This window comes from Alternaria rosae, assembly GCF_020736505.1.
Source record: "Alternaria rosae strain MPI-PUGE-AT-0040 chromosome Unknown BKA58scaffold_1, whole genome shotgun sequence".
Classification (NCBI taxonomy): Eukaryota; Fungi; Ascomycota; class Dothideomycetes; order Pleosporales; family Pleosporaceae; genus Alternaria; species Alternaria rosae.
Window position 1 is genome coordinate 4,181,412 of NW_025763570.1, and position 14,892 is coordinate 4,196,303.

General features: G+C 53.1%; 5 protein-coding genes across 5 annotated transcripts; 2 read left to right on the top strand and 3 right to left on the bottom strand.

The window, feature by feature from the left end:
• Nucleotides 1–74: 74 nt before the first annotated feature.
• On the bottom strand, nt 75–7,368 carry BKA58DRAFT_329969 (uncharacterized protein). The gene is made up of 7 exons (XM_046168145.1): nt 7,147–7,368; nt 6,231–7,084; nt 5,952–6,014; nt 5,363–5,857; nt 3,991–4,819; nt 2,630–3,932; nt 75–2,296 (listed from the first exon to the last, which is right to left on the bottom strand). Exons 1-7 carry the CDS (start codon nt 7,327–7,329, stop codon nt 312–314), a joined length of 5,712 nt encoding a protein of 1,903 aa, XP_046031782.1. The 5' UTR covers nt 7,330–7,368; the 3' UTR covers nt 75–311.
• Nucleotides 7,369–7,491: 123 nt separating this feature from the next.
• On the top strand, nt 7,492–8,405 carry BKA58DRAFT_374096 (ribosomal protein S5 domain 2-type protein). The gene has a single exon (XM_046169290.1). It carries the CDS (start codon nt 7,706–7,708, stop codon nt 8,345–8,347), a length of 642 nt encoding a protein of 213 aa, XP_046031783.1. The 5' UTR covers nt 7,492–7,705; the 3' UTR covers nt 8,348–8,405.
• A 555-nt stretch (nt 8,406–8,960) lies between these two features.
• Nucleotides 8,961–9,740, top strand: BKA58DRAFT_434657 (uncharacterized protein; the record flags this gene model as incomplete). The annotated part of the gene is made up of 1 exon (XM_046173281.1): nt 8,961–9,740. The coding sequence occupies one exon, from the start codon at nt 8,961–8,963 to the stop codon at nt 9,738–9,740; it is 780 nt and encodes a 259-aa protein (XP_046031784.1).
• A 1,924-nt stretch (nt 9,741–11,664) lies between these two features.
• BKA58DRAFT_26643 (uncharacterized protein) lies at nt 11,665–13,225 on the bottom strand. The gene is made up of 2 exons (XM_046166788.1): nt 12,627–13,225; nt 11,665–12,576 (listed from the first exon to the last, which is right to left on the bottom strand). The coding sequence occupies exons 1-2, from the start codon at nt 12,909–12,911 to the stop codon at nt 12,004–12,006; spliced, it is 858 nt and encodes a 285-aa protein (XP_046031785.1). The 5' UTR covers nt 12,912–13,225; the 3' UTR covers nt 11,665–12,003.
• BKA58DRAFT_26642 (uncharacterized protein) lies at nt 13,226–14,789 on the bottom strand. Its single transcript, XM_046166787.1, has 2 exons — nt 14,118–14,789; nt 13,226–14,060 (listed from the first exon to the last, which is right to left on the bottom strand). The coding sequence occupies exons 1-2, from the start codon at nt 14,663–14,665 to the stop codon at nt 13,541–13,543; spliced, it is 1,068 nt and encodes a 355-aa protein (XP_046031786.1). The 5' UTR covers nt 14,666–14,789; the 3' UTR covers nt 13,226–13,540.
• Between the last annotated feature and the right edge of the window lie 103 nt (nt 14,790–14,892).

Below are 14,892 nucleotides of genomic sequence, written 5' to 3' on the forward strand. Positions count from 1 at the left end.
TGGTGACTGAAAAGTGGCAGGAACGGCGATAGATTCCGGTGTCGTCGGCGCGAGGTCATTAACACAAGAGGATGCGTATAGTGAAGGAACAGTGACTTATATGCAACGTATATACATTCATCGTAATGCATGTCGGGAAAGAAGATACAATATCCTGGTAGTCTTAGCCGCCATACGCCGTGACCAAGATGGCTTGTCTGCCCATGCCGTTATTACCACCGCCAAGATGACATGCCCATATACTCTGAACGCGACTACCAAGGGAGAGTCAACATCCAGAGCCCATCAACCTCAAGGATTCTCAAGGCACCCTAGCTGTTTCTCAAGTTGGCAATTCGCCCGCCAGGGAAAGTGGGACTAGCAGCTCTACTCCTGGTCTTGGGCTGCGGTGTCGCACTCGTGCCTCTAGTGCCTACGCCAGGCCGACCTCCCATACTCTTCAGACGAGCAATCTCCTCGTCTTTCGTCATTAATGTACGCTTCGTAATGCTCAGCTCCGTTTCCAGCCGCTTGACACGCTGCTGTTGTTCCTCATAGCTTCTTTCGATATGCATGCTCTTCCGCTTCGTGGCTTCACCTGAAGCCGCTTTGGAAAGTGTGACCTGCTGGGCTTCGAGTTCTTCAACGCGGGCAGTGGAGGTAGATGCGGTGGACCGGGCATCCTGCAAGCTTTCTCTCATGTAATCCAGCATCTGCTCTGCTGCAGCAGCCTTCTTCACTGCTTGCTCCGTCTTGTCGTTCGCTTCGTCGAGCTGGTTGCGAAGCTTGGCGATTTCTTGAAGTTGTGCATTGGGGTCGAGAAGAGCCGTCTCCCGCTGTTCCTTGAGCTTCTCCTTCACCTCACGCATTTCCGTGGTACGCGCCGTGAGACGTTCGGTGAGAGTTGCGTTGTTCCTGGTCAACGTCTCGACTTTGTCCTCGGCATCTTGGAGCCTTCTCTTTACACGGCGGTGCTCGCTTGCCAGATCCTCGTGTACTGTCTGCTGCTTATCCCACATATCCTTATGCTGATCAAAGTCCCTTTGACCTGCTCTATGAGCTTCTCGCTCTTCCCGAAGCCCCTCTTTTGCATGGGCTAGCTGTGTTCGCAGATCAGAATCGTAAGCTGCAGTGCCAGGCATGGAGTCGCTAATATGCGTGACTTCGTACTCTTTACCCACCGCTGAAGCAGGTACTGTTTGTGGTTGGGGAGTGAAGCGCATACGCTTTGCGGGGTCAAGGTCTTCTTCATCTAGAGGGCGTTTGGTACGTTCGGACATGGGTATATCTGTCGATGTCTGTTGCGTCTGATACTCAATAACGTCCTTGACGCTACCAATAGAGGACAGCGGCCAGTCGGCACCCTCCATCCTGTTCTTGATCCAGTCGGCGACTAACGAAGCGCAATGGACATCACGTAGTGTGCGTTCATCGATGGCTTTTCCAATGTCCGGATGAACATGCGCAAGGCTCGCCAAGACAGTGTGCATATGATCTAATCGATCAAGGCCTGACGTTATGTACCGTTCGATATGCCCGACAGTCCTCGGAATGACCAAATGAAGCACGGGCACCACGTCGCAATTAGGCGATTTGGCCCAACTCTTCTTGCGTATTTGTGCGGCGTCTTGCACACCATCGAGACAGATGATCATATCGGGAACATGTATGGTGGGCGATGCATCGCTTGGGATGATGGTGACCAACAAGTTACCAACCACCTCTTTCAGATTTGCCTTTCGATCTTTACCCGGCATGGTGTAGTTGATGTAGGTTGTCTTGCAGAACGTCTCAAGGATGTGGAAGAGTGTCTCGTTGTCACTCTCTGTGACTAATACGACGTGTTTCTGCGGCTCGCAGTGCCGCAAATCATTGAACAGCGCTGACAGAAACCTAAATTTAGTGGAGTTTTCCAAGCCGAATCTAGCTGCATGCTCTGCTTGCGTCGCCGAAGCCTCACCATTTAAGACGTTCGATTCAGCCTCAGCGAAGACCAAGTCCATGTGCGTCTCGATAGCGCGAAGCTGGGATAGGATGTTCTTGACCTCCTCGACTGAGTTCAGGCTGTGGCGATCCTTGAGAAAAGGCTCTAACAGATCTTTCTTGGCTGTTATGTACTGAGCATACGTATCCCTTTGCCGACCCTGTATGAACAAGGGCACGATGAACTCCTGGTCCACCAACTGCAAATCATCATTGAAAAGACTCTCGCTGTCTTCATCATCTGCGTCACTGACCTCCATCTCGTCGGATGTGGGAGATCTTGGTACCGGTACGATAGGCTCTGATAGTGTTATCGCTTCAGCGATAGCAGGTTCTGGATGAGCGCCTGGTGATGAAGTCATGACCTTGTCTAATGAGGCAGCTTCTGGCAGCACGGTGCTGGGAGCATAAGCGATGTTTCTGAGCGACGTCGGCGCTTGCGCAAGAGGTGAGCGGTCTGGTACAGCGGAAGGCGATCGAGTGCCTTCAGCCGGCTCTTCTGTCTCCCGCAGCCTGCTCACTGGCGTGGGCGTAGCCATGGGCACATTTTCTGTTACTGAAGGCGTCGTTGAAGACCTGTTAGGACGCCTTCTGGGAGTACGGCGCGACTCTGCTATGCGCTTGGCAATCTCTTCTTCCATTTTCCATCTAATGATATCCCCGGTACCCTCGCCTGCCATGATGGAAAGTGATGAGGTAGGAACAGGCGTACAAGGCCGTGATGGAAGTCTAGATTCTTGTGTTTGCAACGAGTAGCTGGGTGGGTACAGTACCGGCGAAGCCTCGTTATTCAGCGATCTTGAAGGGCGTTCTGGCGATTCCTGGGATGAGTCGTGACGAGACTCAGAGCTAGCCCGATGCGCCACCTCTTCTTCAATGGTAGTTCGTATGCTCTCGGATGTGTCTTCTTGCGTGCTCAAATCTGCCTCAAGAGGTACTACTTGCGCGTTCTGTACGCGCTCTGGACTGGATGACGCGTGCAGTAGTTGATCACGAAGAGATAGCTCTTCTTGAAGCTGGCCTGATGGTGAGGCGCTGTGAGCAGCTTCAGGTTCGAGAAGTTCCACTAGCGGGTCGTTGTGATCTTGGTGATGGATTGTAGTGGATGCTTGGACTGATGGGTGAGGTGGGTCGGGCGCTGGCGCCGGATTGGATTCGCTTGGCACACTTACCCCAGCAAGCACTCGTCCTGGGAGGACCAGTGTCGCGCAAGCTTGTGGGAGCTGCTCTGAGACCTTGATGCAAGATACTGATTCTGAAGGCTGAGAATGCAGAAACGGCTGTTGTGACTGGAAAGGGAATTGTTCGTTGTCTTCCAATGCCGAATGCTCGATTAGAATTGGTTGACTGTCGCAAACGCTGATTTGCTGGAATCCTTGACGTTGCGACGGGTCGTCACTACTACCGGCTAAGACTTGTGTATCGCTAGCTACGTTAGGCCTTTCGGTATGATGAGACTGGCTGTTCTCGACTAGTGTAGATGGTTTATTCCGTGAGATCGTGACTTCGTCTGTGCCAACAACCTCCGTCGAAGCATTCCTTGTACTGTCCGTAGCCGCCGGTTCCAAACGAGGGTGTTCGCCCAATGTACCGCCCACTCTGTCTGAGATTATCTCGCGCGCGCTTTGGGTTGGGCGAGGCTCGTAAGTGATGTGGTCGACCTGAGGCACCCCGACCTCGTCGGTATCTCCTCCCTGAAACTCGTCTTGTGCAGCACTTTGATCGATTTCACTCTGTTGGCCGTGCACAGTATCCTCGAGCTCCGGGCTTGACTCGTGTTCCAACTGTGACGAGATATGAATGAATTCGAGTGTGTTCGGAGCACCTTGCGACTCCGTCTCAGGTCTCTGCCGCTGGCTCTGCGAATCTGCTATGGTGGTATCGGGTATCGTCTCGGGTATCGTCTCGGGTATCGATCGTGCAGGCGACAACGCGTGTTGTGCGGCTTCTTCAATAAGTTCAAGTAGGCCCTGCAAATACTGGTTAGTACACACACGGATGTCTGGGTATGGAAAGGGTTGGTCATACTGAGTCTTCAGCAAGATCTTCCTCGACACGCGAGTCGTTCGAATCAGTGCTCTGTTGGCCGATGTCCTCGGTGCGTTGAGTCGTGGGTACGAAGCTTCCTTCACCGCTGGAACTCTGCGAGTCGGGGACTATGTCTGACAGATGAGGTCGTGGGCGTGCTGCAAACAACTGCGAGCTATCGAGATTGGTGTCCTGGGTAGGCTCTGGGGTCGGAGCTGGCTGAGACGATGGTGTCTGCGTGAAGCGCACGTAGTTGTTCCTCTCGAGACTGTCACCCCGTCGGGCGATTTGAATCCGAGGCGAAGCACGAGCTGCGGACACTGCGGCACTCGGCAGCCTTTCCGGGTCAGCTCGGATACTGAGAGGACTCGTTGCCTCAGAGGAACGGTCGGTAGGCTCCGGGCTGCTGTCAATCACACGGGGATTGCGGATGCGCCTTGAGGCCTGTGCCTGTGCTTCCTGTTGCCCTTCAGAGTGTCTGCTGTCGCTTCCTTGAGATTGCTGGTCGACTTCAGCCAAATCGCGCGCCTTCTCCTGCGTCCAGTGTGCGACGAGCAAGTCGTTGGCGTTCTCTTCCGGTTCCCAAGTTGGCTCCCACGTCTTTCCAGTCTTGGGGTCAATCCCTTGCCATTGGATGTAGTATTTGCGTACACCACGGACTACGTGTTCGTCGAGAATGCACTCTGCTGCCCACAAGGTATCGCTGGTGCTGCCGGCTTCGCTAGGGCTCGAATCGTCGTATCGTGAACGTTTGTTTGTATTGGTCCTCAGTGAGTTGCGTTTCCTTTTGGTTCGCGCCATCACGCGCAACGTCCGCTGGAGAATGTGTCTAAGTAGGTCGTCTCCATTGTGGGTAGGAAGGGTTGAGAGTGATAATGCGCCGGGCCGTGGGCGGGTGAGTGGTGAGTGGTGAGTGGTGGGTGGTGAACGGTGATGAGTGCGGGACTATCCGCGACCCAAATGACGAGCCCGCGGTGAACGCGTCGCGACGCGTCCCCGACTGCAGTGCCGCGGCATCACTGACTCAGAGCTGCCATTTGGACTTGAGGGTTCCAGAAGCTTGTGCCACTAGTATGAGCTTGACCACAGGATATCTTTTGCACTATCGTTGTGCGATACAATCAGAGCATGCTACGAGTCACGCATCCCAATGTCAGAGTCACTCGCGTCAAGTCATCAAAACGCACGACCGAGTATACAGCAAGTAGATTAGGCAAGCTATAATCAAGTCACCCAGAGAAGGGCTAAAGTCTTTCGTAAGAATGTACATGCTTCCTCCAAGGCATGTCGGCATGTGTTGGGTATCCTACAGTTTTGCGCATCGGAGCTGAACGCATGTCCGCACGCGCCAATTGGTCGCATGCGTTCACACCTCCTCTCAGTATCGCCCGCCTCGTCCGTTGCCCCTCCAGCCTCCCCTGTTGCCGTTGTTGCTACCGCGCTGTCCACCTCCATAACCACGTCCACCTTGGTATCCGCCACGGTTCTGACCATACTGGCCATTGTTACCGGGACCGAAGTTGGTACCATGCTGGTTGCCGCCCTGGTATCCGAATTGGTTGCCGCCCCGATTTCCACCCTGGCCTCCGTGGTGGTTACCAAATTGTTTGCCACCCTGGTTGCCTTGTTGCGGACCGTTCGGTGGCATGTTCGTGTTGGGAGGAGGCTGCCACATACCGTTGAAGTTGGGGGGCGGGGGAGGGGGAACGAAGCCACCACGTCCTTGGAACTGCGGTGGTGGAGGAGGAGGAACACCGAATGGCGGCATTGGCATCGGGAACTGGCCTTGGAACTGGCCTGACATGTGCTGCGGTGGAAATGGCGGCGCGTTGAAAGGCGACTGCGGCAGCATGGGCGGGACCTGGTGCTGACGGTTGTTGGGGCTGGATTGGGTGTTCCTGTTCGCACCACTCCATTGCGATACAGGCTGAGATTCTTCTCGGTCATATGCCCTTAATGACGGTCGCGGCTCGACGAAACCCCTGCTCTCAGACTCTCGCCGTGAAGGTCCATGTGGCGAGACCCTGCGGCGACCCATAGATCCGTCGGGCGACATTCGACGGCGTTCGTCGTCATACTGATAATCCCCAGGACTACGGCGAGTGCGGCTGCGGCTGCGGCTGCGGCTGCGGTTGTATCCTCTTCTTCGTTCCCTATAGGGTGAGCCCGACTCTGACGACGAGGAAGTAGGTCGACTACGCTGGCCAACGCGGCGCGCCCCAGATAAGACTGGTGGGTACTTCATGTCCTCCATGCGTTCTATGTCCTCTCGCGCAATCTTGATGGTCTCTGGGACGGTGAAGTTCTGTATGTCTTGACAAAACTTGGGCGACCAGCCGTAGCCGTTTGCCACTGTGGCAGTCTCGCCAGTCTCCTTGTCCTGCTTGACTAGCTGGCCCATAGGGTCCAGCGAAAGCCTATACTTGGTTGTTTCTCCGGTCGGATTATCGCCCGTCGGCAGGTACTTTAGGTCGATATTCTCGAAGTAGTTGTCGAGGAGAGCGCGAACGTGCGGACTGACAGGCTTCTTGTCAAGCTTCCGTATTCTGATCTGAGATTCGTGGATCGGGCGGTTCGGGTGTTTGATTATGGGCTCGAGCATGTACGACGCTGGGAGATCGTGCCATCTGGCATTTCGGTCGCCGTGGTATTCTGGAAGAACGTAGTTGCGCTTGCGACCCTGTGCTACGGACAAGGCCTCATCTGCCTTGTGCTGGCAAGCCTTCAGGCCCTCTGGACTCAAGAGCTTGTTAACAGCCCAGTAGTTGACAATGGCCTTCAACTTCACCTCTAGCTGCGATCCTTTATCGGTGATACATGCGGCTGCGAGTTCGATCAAGTCAGGGACAAAATCTTGACACGCGGTGCCAAGAATACTCTGCTTCGTCGTGTCGCGACGATGGAACTTGTCAGCATGGAGGGCATCGTTGACGATCAACAAGATATCCATCCGGTTGCGCGCTGCTTTCTTCGCTAGCGCTGGAGTGCTCTGATCTACTACGACAGACTTTGAGACAGCGATGAGATACGCGCCGAGGGTGGTGATCCGAGCCTTGGAGGGAGCTACGTGCTTCACAATCCATTCTGTGCATTTCTACGAACGGCGAATTAGTCTGCTCCCGGTGACATGTTATCAATGGTTTAATAATTAGATACCTGGATATTGATGGGCGAGTTCTGCTGAAGAACGGCATCAACGTGGTTGAAGAGCTGAGAGCTAATTTCGACTGCAATGGGTGCTGAACGATCTTCGGCATCGGAATCTTTCATTGCCTGCTTGAACTTCACCTGCGCAATCGTTAAACCTGACTTGCGCTTAGCATCATCATTTGGCGCCATGTTTGGCGACGTGAGGCTGCAACAATGAGTTGGTGGTGGGGAAGGAGGTTGGCAGGAGCGTCGCGAGGATGTTGATGTTTTCGAGCGCGAACGACGCTAAATTAGCGCGCCTGCCGCATCGTTCACCCCGCCTTCGGCCAAGCCAACGGGCACAACCATGTCTGCCAACGATGCCATCCAAGATGAGGTCACCTCGCTCAACGCCATCTTCGACAAAGGTACCCTGTCAGCCTTGGATGAAGACCAACGAAGATACAGTCTACGTCTGCCGTCGCTGCCATCGATAACTCTGCGTATAGAATTTCCGGCAGACTATCCGGATGCGCCGCCATCCGTGCTAGGCACTCAGAGTGTGGGACAAGATGTCCCCAAGGGTATGGGCGGCCGGGCTGTCGATGTAATAAGAGAAGTGCTGGCAAGGATCTATCAACCCGGCGAGGCATGTATCTACGATCTGCTCGAAGAGGCAAGAGAAGCTTTGGAGCAAGCGGAAGAACAAGGAAACATCCAACTACACGATCAACACCAGGACGAGCACTTAGAAGAAGACAAGATTTCTCATATACGGTCCAACCCGGCCATCGACCTTGGACCAGAGCCCCCTTGGATCGTAGCACCCGCCCTAACCGAGAAGAAATCAGTTTTCTTGGCTCGCGTAGCACCTGTTTCGTCACCAGTACAGGCTAGACAGTATGTTACGCATCTTCTAGCGACAGACAAGAAGGCTGCTCGCGCAACTCACAACATGACTGCCTGGCGGATCAAAGGCCCGAACGATACAAGCTACCAAGACTGCGACGATGATGGTGAGACTGCTGCGGGATCGCGCATGCTGCACTTGATGCAGTTAATGGATGTTTGGAACGTCATGGTTGTCGTCACAAGATGGTATGGTGGTATCCACTTAGGTCCTGACCGCTTTCGCATCATCAACACTACGGCTAGAGAGGCATTGGTCTTGGGTGGCTTCGTAAAAGAAGGCAAAGAGAACGATACGAAGAAGAAGGGGAAAAAGTAGAACAATCAAATCACAGTTTCATTTTGAGACCTCGTTTAGCCTTGGTCCATTCCATGCGATTCGCCCTGGTCTTTCTAGCCCAATCAACTGCCCAGCCTCTAGCGAATGTACTCACGGAGCTTTCACCTCACCTACAGCAGAGTCGTTACATAACGCTCCTAAATTCTCCTCACGATAGTATCGCCTCATTCACTCGACCGCACAGATCCTGCGCCCATATAAGCCGCGCCTGTTCCATAACCCACACTTACCGCATCACTACGCGCTCCTTCCGATCACAACCGATCGACCACTGAACCTGACAGATCAGAAGCTTCGACACATCCTATTGAACATGAGTTATTTCGGTCCTGGACGTAACGGATCGAACTCCGGCAGCTGCGCGGGCCAGCATTTCCATACACGAGGTCATCGTCTCGGCGGTGGTGACGGTGGTGGCCATCCGCATCAAAGTCGCTGCCATGCTACAGCGCAAGTTCTCCAACACTCTCGTCAGCCCCCCCAAATTGTATTCATCGACGACGAAGATGACGAAGATGATGAATATGATACTGATATCGGACACTCCAGTAGTAACGGATATCACGATGCTATGCATCATCTAGCTGACACCATGGCGAGCCTTGACAGTATGCTCGGCTCTGGGCCACAAGGCCAAAGCATGCGAGGTACATTCGGTCCAAATTTTCTTTTCAACAACACCGGCGGTAGGCAGGGTTTCGACGCCCATATAAACTTCGGTGATCTTCATATCGGTATGGGTGCTGCATTCGATAGTGCACTTGAGGGAGCCTTCAGCCACCCCGTCTTTTCCGGAAACGGTGTCGCTTATGGGCCTGGAGCCCTGAGGCCTGGAAGCTGTTTCGGTGAGAACCTTCCATTTGGATCTGGCAGCCATACACATATTCATGTTGGAGGCTTTGGACGAGGCGAAGACCTGCCCTTTCATGCTCACCCCATTCCACCACGTAGATATGGGCACGCTCCAGGCCCTACACGAGGTGATTTTCCAGTCGAGTTCGAGCCTCATCCCCTCCCAGAAGACTACCAGCCCACTCAAAGCAGCGAGCAGCGTATCAATAACTTCGTCACACGCAACACCGAGCCCCTCACCGCCGCCAACACTACTAGTACGACAAACACTGACTGCCCAGTCTGCATGGAAAATTCTGCGGCTCATCCTTGTGTCAAGATCAACGGCATCCAAGGCTGTGAACACATGATAGGACGAAACTATCTCAAAGAGTTTCTGAAACAGGGGCCGGATGACGAGAAGACATGTCCCCTTTGTAGAGCTGTCTGGCTTGCAGAGAACGGAGTTTGGCAAGATGCAGAGCAGTCGAGTGGGCGTACTGCTACGGCGAACCTAGGTCATCGTTTCGCGAGGCGGTGAAGATGATTACGGGTCGTAACAAGATATTTCCGAGAGACCAGGAAGCTAACGCTGACGAGATTCATGCGAATGACTTCTGTGCGTTGAACCTTGAAGCAGATATCTGGGTTGAGATGATGTCAGGCTGATTCGATAGTTCGATAGAGTGATCAGCGATAAACTCTACATTTTCAGCGATCGCTTTGTCTAGGGCGTAACCATCATTTTTAAGGTAGCTAATGAGAGTGTCGACGTTTTCACCGGCTTGCGTGTAAAGCGGAAGTACTGGCTTGACCTACAGACGACGGAAGAACCTTCCGGCGATCTTGCTTCCGGTTAGAGTCTCGGTCTAGCCCTGCACAGAGTGGTACGTTTGAGTGTCTCTAAAGAATGGTTGCAAGCTTATGTTGATGTTCCACTAGGTCTTCTTCGTGTTCGCGTACAGATCCGATCGAGGGTTGGTTGAGTTGAGGCGTCGTGATCGCGAACAAGTGGGGAATACGGTTGGGTAAATTGATGCAATCTTGGAAGAAGAGAAACGAATGGTATAAGCACTCAAGGCGTAGAAACCGCTTAGGTGAAAGCCGGGATAAATGGGGGCAGTATACCACGCGGAACCGTCTTAGTTAAAACGATGTAGCACGAAGATGCGGCGTTGATGTACGCGCCAACTGCTCCCAACTTGAACGAGCCACATGGAATTGGTATAGGCCTCGCGCTTATCGTCCGACACCAGGAAAGGAACAAGATTGGCAGAAAGTATGATAAGTACAAGCCCATTGCGGGAAGGGAGATAAGAACGTTGAACACGGTGCTTGAAGCCACGTCTATGAGAGCCAGTATGCAAACAAAGAGAGTGCTAAGATATGATGCATTAACCGATACCCTCAACTCTAGGTGGACCCTAGCAAACGTACGCGAGAATGGCAATCTATCGTCCCTAGAGAACGCCCAAATAAGACGAGAGACTAAGGCAAATACGTTGAAGAATGATACGAAGACGGTGTAGATCAACATGAACATGAACAAATTCGTGGCTGCTTTAGCGAAGGTGGCAGACCACCAACTGTGGGATCCATGGAAAAAATATCGGCAAGCGATAAAGCTATTAGAATCGTTCCTGCCTATGCGAATATGCTACCGTAGACGGTGGACGCTGGACCGCCATTGCTCAATGCGAACTGAAAAGTGAGCGCGGGTGCTTCCCATGAAGATTGCGTAAGGAAGAAAAAGTTTACTGAATAGGAGGCGTTGATGTATCGCTGCAAACCATTAGTGAGAGCGCACATTTGAGAGGTGGTCATACATCTAGTACCCCTCCCCCAGAACCATGCGTGCCATTGGTTCTCTGCTCCTCGATTGCTTGTTGCGCAACGTTCTTCTCAGCGCTGATAATGTCACATCTCAGGGCAATTAGTTGTATTTCTGTCGCCTTTGTCGGTTCCGTCATCGATAATAAGGTGTTTTGTGATCCAGAAAGTTACTTCCAAAGGGGGGGTCCATGTTCTTCTTATCATTACCGGCAGCCGTGCAAGATTAGTGACCCAAATCTCGAGCTGCATACATGGCCTATGAAACTATATTGTACAACCTGGAAGCATGCATGATTGTTCAGCCGTCTGGTGTGGCGGGCCTGAGAGTGGCATTCGATAGTAGCAGCATGCATGTCATCATGCACCGAGAGCCATCCAGTAGAAGCTGTTGAAGTGCTCAACTGGCCAATCTAATGCTGAATTAGAGTGTGCCAGCGAGCATTGCGAATATGTCTGTTCAGCATCTCATTCCGTGATAGGTCTACTACCCCCATCACGGGTACCGGCCCGGGCCCGCTGGGGTAACACGCAGCCCTCACCGTCCACCGTGGAATTGTAGTCTTGTGGAAGATATCAGAAGATGGACCCTAACACCCTAATGAAGATGCAGTGCTTCAAGAAGAGCGGACCTCCTTGCATGATGGCGGCTGTGGTGGAAACCCAATAGCGGCATTCAATGACGTAGTGGCTGGGCTCGGATGGCTCAATAATGGACGATGGAGAATTGAGTTGCACAAGAGGCATAAGGTACGCCGTTTACTGCGAGAAAGATTATCGCCAGTACCAGAAAGACAGAGGACGAATGTGGTGCAGAAGTTACAATGTGATTGAGCCGCCGCTTCTTTGAGCGTCCAAGCTAGCGTTTTAGCGTGACCAGTCCTCAAGCTCCCCGACGCCCTCCAGCCTTCACAGTCTCAGCCTACACTCTCCGCCATCCATGATCTCGTCGAACGACGCGCATCCGCCATGTATCAAACTGCCGAGGCATTAAGGCTGACTACCCTACTGTCTCGAATCTGATCGAGCTCGGAAACCCCTCCAGATCCGGGCATCTCGTGCAATTGACTCTCCGCACTGGCCAATTGTGCAGTCTCGCTGCCACCCTTCTCATATCGATAAATATCTTTCGATGGCTCCTCTTCGGGTGCGACATAGGGCGTAGAGGCATCCCTCGCCTTTTTGCGCCAGCGCAGCGCCTTAGCGATAAAGATACCCAGCCCGATCAAGGCGAGGGCTCCGAGTGAAGCCCCAACACCGATACCAGCTTTCGCACCTGTAGAGAGCTCACTGTCACCAGTGGCTGCTGGCGTACTAGTCGGAGAAGACGATAGCATGGAGGACGCTATTGAAGATGCAGTCGAAGAAGAGACCGATGAGGACGTCGCAGAAGGTATAGGGTCGCCAAATCGCGCTGCTATAGTGTATCGCGGAATTGTGCTCCCGTCAGTGCAGCATCGATTCGTATCCCCGCAACACCAGGTCAACGAATCGACTGCACCGGTGCACGGCGTCACCTTGACGTCTTTGCTTCTTTGTAAAGCATCCTAATCGTCGTCAGCTTCGGTGACCTACAAAGACGCCGTGCCAACGCTACCTCGTCCGAGCAGAGATCCTGGCATCCTCCATCCTCCCAATTACTTAGCGTGCACGACTCTCGCCAGATGACCGATTCAGCCTTATTTTGACACAGTCCGTTTGGTAGTAGGTTGTCCCAACCGGCACAGCAAATATTGCTTAAGGGATCCGAGGTATCGTTGATTTGGGGCGAGTACACACTGTTTGTGTTTTGTGTGCCGTTGCGCCAGTAGCAGGCTGCCATTGCAGGCTGCAACGACGCGAGTTGCAGTACGAAAATGAACGAGAACATCCTGCGCAACATCACGAGATGATGGATTATTGGAAGAGATGGCGAGTTCAGGAGACGCGGCTCGGGCTGGTTTTAGTATCCAACAACAGGCCCCTTTCAACGACTCGGCTGACCACCGCTCACTGGGCGCTTGGGGCCAACATTCATTGATCGCAAAGGCGACCAGCGCAGTACATTCCACTAGCAACAAAGCTTGGGCAGTGAGCTATTGTACAAGTATGCTCAGCCTTGTGGTACTCAAAGCTGACATCGGTTGGTTAATATGGTAGCAGTAATCTCAATCACACGTAAGCCTTCGCCCCAACGAATCCACTTGCCTTCTCTTGGCGCGCATGACCTTAGAGATAGCTGAAAGACAACTCACATTGCGCTTAGAGTGTTGCGGTTCCTACGCCTATGCATGTCGTAACCCCAGCCTCCCCTCTAGCTTTCGACTGGACTCTCGTACCAACGTCGCTATATGATGATGATGATTGAAAATACTCCGGTTTCGAGATCACACGGCTTGATGGAGATTTGTTGGATATGAAGCTCTCTATGTAATTGAGATGTTGATATGTACAATGAAGTTGCGACTACACGTTATCCAAATCCGCCAGTCAGCACTGTGAGATGCTCCTAATGGGGAAACAGGGAAGCACTTATGTGCAGATCTTCCTCGCCCCGTTTCCGGTGAGGCTCCATTTGGTCTTGTTCACAGTGCACGGGTTTTCCGTCACACTGGTTCCATCGACCTTCAACGCAATGGCGATATCTCTGCTGTTCGCGAACTCGGTTCTCGCAGCCAGACGAACCTCACCACCACCACTAACAGTACCAGCCTTGATGTTGACATTGTAGCAGTTCTCGAGCAAGATGGCGTTGTTACCCGTGTTGGCAACATCAATCGTACCGATCTCCGCACCTCCAGACGCAGATACACAGAAGATACCGCGACCGCCACCACGAGCCTTGACGCGGTTGACGTAGATGTTGGTGCCATATCCGCCGTTGATCTTTCCGGCTTCGTTGGCGAAACGGAGAGCCGCGTATCCGGTGCCAGCGCCACAGTTGTCGCAGTCTACGGTGCCAACCTTTGCGTTGGTAACCTTTTGGAGGAGGAGACCGCATTCTCCGACATTCTTGCCGATAACGGAGCCAATGTCGAGCTTGTCGATATTCCTGAAAATACCAAGTCAGTGTATGTCTTGCAGGCGGTTTGTACAATCATCTTCTTACCATGTCTCCACGCAGTGCGATGTGCCGCCGTTGCAGGTGATGGTGCCCATCTTGACATTTGTGTTGGCCGCTCGGTCGCGGTCGAAACGGATACCCATGCCATCTTTGAGGTTGAAGTTGATGGTGCCTAGAGTCAGGTCTGTAGTACCAGAGAAGCGCATGCCGAAGTATGTCGAACCGGCCATGGTGAGGTAGGGGATCTTGACGCCAGACTGGTTCGTCACTTCGATGTTTCCTCCTCCACTCTTGGGAGCAGCTGTTATAGTTCCGCAGCCCTCAAATGTCTTTCCGCTCGTGATGGTGATGGTGCTAGCGCCAATGTTACCGGATGCGATGACGGAGACCCGCTGTCCGCTGCTGATGCCATCGAGAGCGCGCTGGATAGCTAGACGGTAATCTGAACCAGTGTAGAGATTCGTCGAGCCCTTCGTCGCGGTGAAGGAGCTACCGGAGCCAGTGACTTTCGCGTCGGGTGTGCCAGAACCGCATTGAGCGGATGCAAGGGAGGCAAGCACCAGCACCGCCGTGAGACCAGAGAATTGCACCATCTTGAATGTTCTGGTGAGGTGGGAAGAGCGGCGAAGATGCGATATGGCTGACGCCGCTATTAGACCGACGAGATGCGCACTCCTTATACAACCCAAACGCCATGGCGATGCTCCACTTCTGCACTCCTCTCTCCTAAATGACACCAAGCCCTCGATATGACTTCCATCGGAACACCCTTACCAATTCGGAGTAAGATGCAAAACAGCGAAATCTACCACGAGGCCAG

Excerpts from the sequence above, each read along its gene's own strand:
- BKA58DRAFT_329969 (XM_046168145.1), bottom strand. The coding sequence starts at position 7,329 with ATGGCGCCAAATGATGATGCTAAGCGCAAGTCAGGTTTAACGATTGCG. Across the intron at positions 6,015-6,230 it reads GAACGCATGGAGGACATGAA|GGTCTCGCCACATGGACCTT; the intron begins GTACCCACCAGT and ends GGGTCGCCGCAG. Across the intron at positions 2,297-2,629 it reads TTCCATCATGGCAGGCGAGG|AACCTGCTATCGCTGAAGCG; the intron begins GTACCGGGGATA and ends GCGCTCATCCAG.
- BKA58DRAFT_374096 (XM_046169290.1), top strand. The coding sequence starts at position 7,706 with ATGGGCGGCCGGGCTGTCGATGTAATAAGAGAAGTGCTGGCAAGGATC.
- BKA58DRAFT_26643 (XM_046166788.1), bottom strand. The coding sequence starts at position 12,911 with ATGTTGCGCAGGATGTTCTCGTTCATTTTCGTACTGCAACTCGCGTCG. Across the intron at positions 12,577-12,626 it reads AGGATCTCTGCTCGGACGAG|GATGCTTTACAAAGAAGCAA; the intron begins GTAGCGTTGGCA and ends GACGACGATTAG.
- BKA58DRAFT_26642 (XM_046166787.1), bottom strand. The coding sequence starts at position 14,665 with ATGGTGCAATTCTCTGGTCTCACGGCGGTGCTGGTGCTTGCCTCCCTT. Across the intron at positions 14,061-14,117 it reads TCGCACTGCGTGGAGACATG|GAATATCGACAAGCTCGACA; the intron begins GTAAGAAGATGA and ends TGGTATTTTCAG.